Genomic DNA, 5,541 nt, shown 5'->3' on the forward strand with positions numbered 1-5,541 from the left:
GCGGCCGCCCCCGGCTCGGGGGAGCTGCTGCCAGCCGGGATCCGGGGCTGCTCCCGGCAGGCAGCTGGGATGCTGCAAGCCCTAGCAGCCGAGGCTCCATCGCTGGCAGCAGCTACCCGGAGCCGGGGCTGGCCGCAGCGTGCCAAGCAAAATGGCCTTGCGTGCCACACTCTACATGTGTGCTAGGGGTTGCCAACCCCTGTTGTAGACTTTCCTCAGACTGAATCTTGAATTTAAATTTGCTTTTACATCTATTTTTCCAGAACCTAGAGGAAAAAGAGAAAAAGACAGAGAAACCAGAGAGGAGCGAGATTATGATCAAGAGCAGAGTACCTCCAGAGATCACAGAGATGACCGAGAATCTCGTGATGGAAGGGATCGTAGGGAAACCAGAGATAACAGAGACCGCAGGGAGCCAAGGGAATCCAGAGACACTCGAGATTCCAGGGATACCCGGGATTACAGCAGAGATAACAAAGATGGCCGTGATCAGAGAGATTCACGTTCTACACGTGATACCCACGACTACAGAGACCGAGAGAGTCGTGATGCCCATAAAAAGGATGATCAGTACCAGGAGGATTCACGCAATTATGGAAGATCTCATGGCAGAGAAGACAGTTCCCGTTCTGAAACAAGGAATGACTCTAGAAATGAATCTAGAAATGAAAGCCGAAGTGATCGGACTGGCAGAAGTAGGGGCAGAGGTCCGGAATTATCTGACAAGGGTACTATTTCATTTAAAATAGTCTTTTTACTAATGGAGATTGGAAACTGATTTTCCTTATGTTATTTCACATTGAATTGCTGCCAAATAAGTTCATGCTTTTAAAACTATATTCAGGTCTATTTTCATTAACATAAAACTACTCTTCCTTAAATCTATATCAATTCTGAGTTCTCCATTCATTAAAATAGTGTAGCATCGGCATTCTGCCATGCTGCTTAAAAAAATAAATTCTATACCACTCTCTTTAATGTATTTGCAACTTTAGGTGCTCCCAAGGGCCAAGCAATACAAATAAGATGCTGAAGTATAATAAGAGACTTGCATGTAATGAAAGACTAGCAAAGGCAGACTTTAAACATATGCATATTTCCTTCCCCCTCAAATGTGCCTTCATGCTCACACTGGTACTTGCATACAACTTCTGTCATGTTTACTGAGAATTGAAGGTCCTGCATATTTTATGTGTCTTTAATTTAATGTAACTCATACTTGAAGAACTGGTGGGTTTTTTCTTCATTATCAATATTTGGTGTTTTTTGTTGTGGTTTTGGTTTCTCAGTTTTCTTTGCAACATTTCCTTAAAAAAATGCCTCCATTTTGAAGAAGAACCAGCCTCTCTTTGCAAGTTATCCTGATAACTTTTTCTGCACAGTTTGTAGGGTTACATTTTCCTAAGGACAAATTTCAATTTTCTCTCACTAGTCGGAGATACCCATATCTTAATGAGAAAACATTGGTTGCTCCTGATAAAAAGTATGTTATGTCAGTGTGGTATATTTAGTTTGTAGTTGTCTGGAACCAGAAGTACAGTATTGCATTTCTACTTTTGAAAAGTTAATTTATTATTTTATTTGAGAAACATTTTTGTACTATATGCAATATCAGACTTGATAGCTATACATTTTTAAGCCCTGGAAATGAGGAGTAAAGCTTTGAAAAACATTGTGTGCCAGGAGGGTTTTTGGTTGTAGCCATGTTGGTCTAAGGACGTAGGCAGTCAAGGTTCTTTGGGTAAATGTGGTATCTTTTATTAGACCAACTGAGTAATTGGACAAATGTTCTTTGCAAGCTTTCGGACACAAGAACCCTTCTTTGGGCATAGGGAGTTTCTGCTGTTCTGAGATCTCCAAGAAATGAAAGAAGCTAGAAGTGTGACAGGAGGTCAGAACTGTTACACTTGTAGCTTTTTATTCCTTGAAGATCTTGGAACAACAGCAGAGACTCCATATGCCTGAAGAAGGGTGCTTGTGCCTGAAAGCTTGCATAGAACACTTCCAACTTCTGTGTTGGGAAGAATTTTGAATGCAATTTATTTTAGTTTTAATATTTCAGCTGAATATAATAGTATAATATACTTGAATTGATATTAAACGTAAGTGAGTTTTCTTAAGCATGTGCTCTTTTTGTGTATGGATATATTTTTTATTAGGAAGTCGGGGAGCAAGAGGGTCTCAAGTTGACAGTCATAGCAGTAGTAGCAATTACCATGACAGCTGGGAATCACGAAGTGGCTACCCTGACCGGGATCGCTATGACAATCGAGAGCAAGCAAGGGATTCATCCTTTGAAAGAAGACATGGAGAAAGAGATAGGCGTGACAACCGAGAGAGAGGTATACACATCTCTAATTTATATATAGACAGCTGACTTGATATCTGGTTCTGACATCAATCTCGTACTGATGTTAATGTAAATTAGCTTTCTTAGCAAGATTGCTCATTAGCACACTTATAACTATATTGTTTTTCTCCCCTCCCCTTGCTAGTTTATGGCAGTCTGACTACTGATTTTATACAACCAGTACATTTTAAGCAAACTGAACTTCAAGAGATTTCTTTGTAAACTGGTTATATTAAAATTGTATTTTACTGTTTTTTGATACCCAGTAGATTTTACCTACCTATACATGAGAATTTGCCCAGCGTTCCATTTTACTGCCACTGTTGTTTTTCCATATAGAAACATGTTTATCTTTTGTGTCTTTAAATTTGCAGTTGTGAAGGTCTAGTTAACCTTGACTAGCTACTAAAGTAAGGCACAGTTTAATTCTGTGATTAATACAGTATGAAATTTTATTGGCCAAGAAATTTAATATTGATTAATGTTTGCTGTGGTCAGTACCAAATAGCTAATAAATCTTGGTACAGATGCTGGTGCGGGTGAGAAGATGATCATCTTCATAAGATTGAGTTTTTGCACTTGAGACATTTCACTCATAACAGAATGAGCACTGAAGTTGTCTCTAAAAGAGTACAATTCTGCCAAATAGTCTAAAGAGTGCTCCTGGGGCAGCGCAATGCCTTACAGATTCCCAAGTGCTGAACAAGCACTAAGTACCAGAATCACTATATAGCCACATTAACACAGTGCTCTGTCCAAGCTAAGTGTAGTCCTAATGACAGGCACTGTGATAACATGGCTGTACTGTTTCCAATACCTAAGATAGCTCATTCAGAGTCTGTGCAAGTATCTCTACACACTGTGATTCAGTGTTGTGCAGACAAAACTTTAAAGTTAGCTTCTGAAACAGTACTTGGCCACTTCTTCAGTAAGAAGACAGATGAAGGCAAAATCAGAATTTTGGGGTAGTAGAGAGACTAAAATATACAGGGATTTTTTTGGTCTTCTGAAAGGGTTTTAATTTTACTAGATATAGCAGATATATCCTAGCTGCTGCTTGTTTTAGTCCTTGAAAAAGGCATTTAAGATGTTGCTCTGTCAATTTTCCTCTGCTCTCAGAGGGTTATAATGCCATGCTTCCTTCACTTATAAAAGACTGCCCTCTGCTTTAGCTTTTCTCCTGCTATCAAGTAAGGATTTTGTTCAACCTGATCTGCAGCTCCCTTTTTACCACTAGCTAAAGGACTGCAGTCTGAATGTTTCTAGATGTTGGCAACCAGGTTTCATATCTAACTGTTATGCTGTAACCAGCAGATAAATTATATAGCAATTTTGACTTTCATGTCATATTAGGTTCTGCATAAAAATCTTAGAAGTAAATAAAAAGATGCCATTACAATCAAGGAAATTTATGGGAAGCAAGTCCATTTTGTTTTAGAGTGAATTGCATTTCATTAGCACAATAAATATTTATAAAGAGCTTTAATGGAGTTAGGAGTCAGGGTTAAATGACATTTTCTCGTCTCCTGTCATTTCATCCTTCTTTGTTTCTAAAAATCTAGATGTTTTTTCTAACATTAAATTGTGTTTAGTGTGTCCAGTCTAAGTAGAGATTTACATTATGATTGAGAAATGTCAAATATAACCTTTAAAAAGGCATAAAAAGATACATTTTTACTTCTACTCGCATCTTTCAAAATTGAGTCCTTTTAGTATGCTTTAAAATCACATTCCCAGGGTTAGGAAAGGTATGTTCAGTAAACATTTTAATTAAAACTATTCCCAAACACAAGTACAGTGTTTCAGAGGAGGAAAATGAATCCTTCCCTACCTACATGTATTTAGCTAATGCATTTCCCAGTGTGTCTGTTGTGCAGATACTTTATGCCACCACCAAAATTATCAAGTGAAAAACAATGTTTAACATGGACTTTGGATACAATACATGTGCTGAGTACTCCAATAATGGGATCACAGTGATGTGAACATATAAACATAATAACTACATTGAAAGAATGTACCCCAACTAAAGATTCACTTACAAATGATTGTTTTGGTTGTAGCAGAAATGTTGCTTCTATTTACTTTTAATTGTACTTGAAAGCAAGAGAACATTAGGTAATTATTAATTCAGTCACAAGTGAAAACTGATAATACTGATGGGAATGTGTTGGGTTTTTTTATTGACTTTAGTTCTGTTGAAATTTCACATGTGCCCCTGAAGGACATTCTCATATTACATGGAGAGAGACAGCTGTGTTAGTCTGAAGTCAGGCAAAAAGTGGGTTAGAGTAGCACCCTATATCACACGAAAGAAATAGCCTCTCAGCTCTGCTATATAATGACCAAAACATTCAAATCTGCATTGTCCTTTATACATTTTTTGTTTCCTCCACCCCTTTTATATAATGCATTTAGTATATACTAGGAAACACTTTCCCATGTTCTTTATTAAAATAGTTAACATCAGTTTAGTAATTAATGTAAAGTAGTCAAAATTTACAACAATTTAACCAAGATTTTTGGATTTGGGTACCATATACATAGATGTGTGGGAAGTGCTTTGTTTGATTTTTCTAAGAAAAAGCAGTTAAAACCTTAATTTGGCCCCTTTTTATAGTCTTCCCATAACTACTGTAAATACATCAAGCTCTAAGGGTTTCCATATTCTAAACTGTCATTATTGTCTGTTTACAGGTATTCCTTTTCCCAGCCCTAATTGCCAGTGCCTGTTTCTAAAACTTAGAAATGTTGTTTCAGAAGTTTTACAAACACGAAGAATGTTTGAAAGATTTTCATGCTGAGACTTTTCATCTCTCCCTTCTTTTGAAGCCTTTTCCTTGAAATCAATCATCCCTTTGTTTCTAGGAATCTTAAGTTGTTTTTTTTAATTCTCTTCTCCTGTGTGATGAGTAGAGCCACTGTGCCAAACTACTTTTGTAAGAATACAAAAGCATCTACTCCAGTCAGAAGTTATTAATATATTGAGAGTGGCATAACTAATTAATTAACTGGCAATTAAATTTGACTTTCTTTACAGATCAAAGACCAAGCTCACCAGTCCGGCACCAAGGAAGAAGTGATGACATTGAACGTGATGATAGGAGAGAGGAGCGAAGGGTAGACCGGACTGATGATAGGAGAGATGAAAGGGCCAGGGAACGAGAGAGAGAAAGGGATCGGGAGAGGGA

At 37.6% G+C, this 5,541-nt stretch overlaps 1 protein-coding gene across 1 annotated transcript in view; it reads left to right on the forward strand.

Annotated features, from left to right (window-relative positions):
- ZC3H13 (zinc finger CCCH-type containing 13) overlaps window positions 1-5,541 on the forward strand; it is a 64,769-nt gene that overhangs the window by 39,856 nt on the left and 19,372 nt on the right. Inside the window, 4 exon segments of the mRNA XM_025214723.1 lie at window positions 264-728; window positions 2,160-2,342; window positions 5,391-5,537; window positions 5,540-5,541. The exon segment at window positions 5,540-5,541 is cut by the window's right edge and continues 380 nt beyond it. Coding sequence (XP_025070508.1) covers window positions 264-728; window positions 2,160-2,342; window positions 5,391-5,537; window positions 5,540-5,541 — 797 coding nt within the window.

This window comes from Alligator sinensis, unplaced genomic scaffold (assembly GCF_000455745.1).
Source record: "Alligator sinensis unplaced genomic scaffold, ASM45574v1 scaffold1219_1, whole genome shotgun sequence".
NCBI classification, from domain to species: Eukaryota; Metazoa; Chordata; order Crocodylia; family Alligatoridae; genus Alligator; species Alligator sinensis.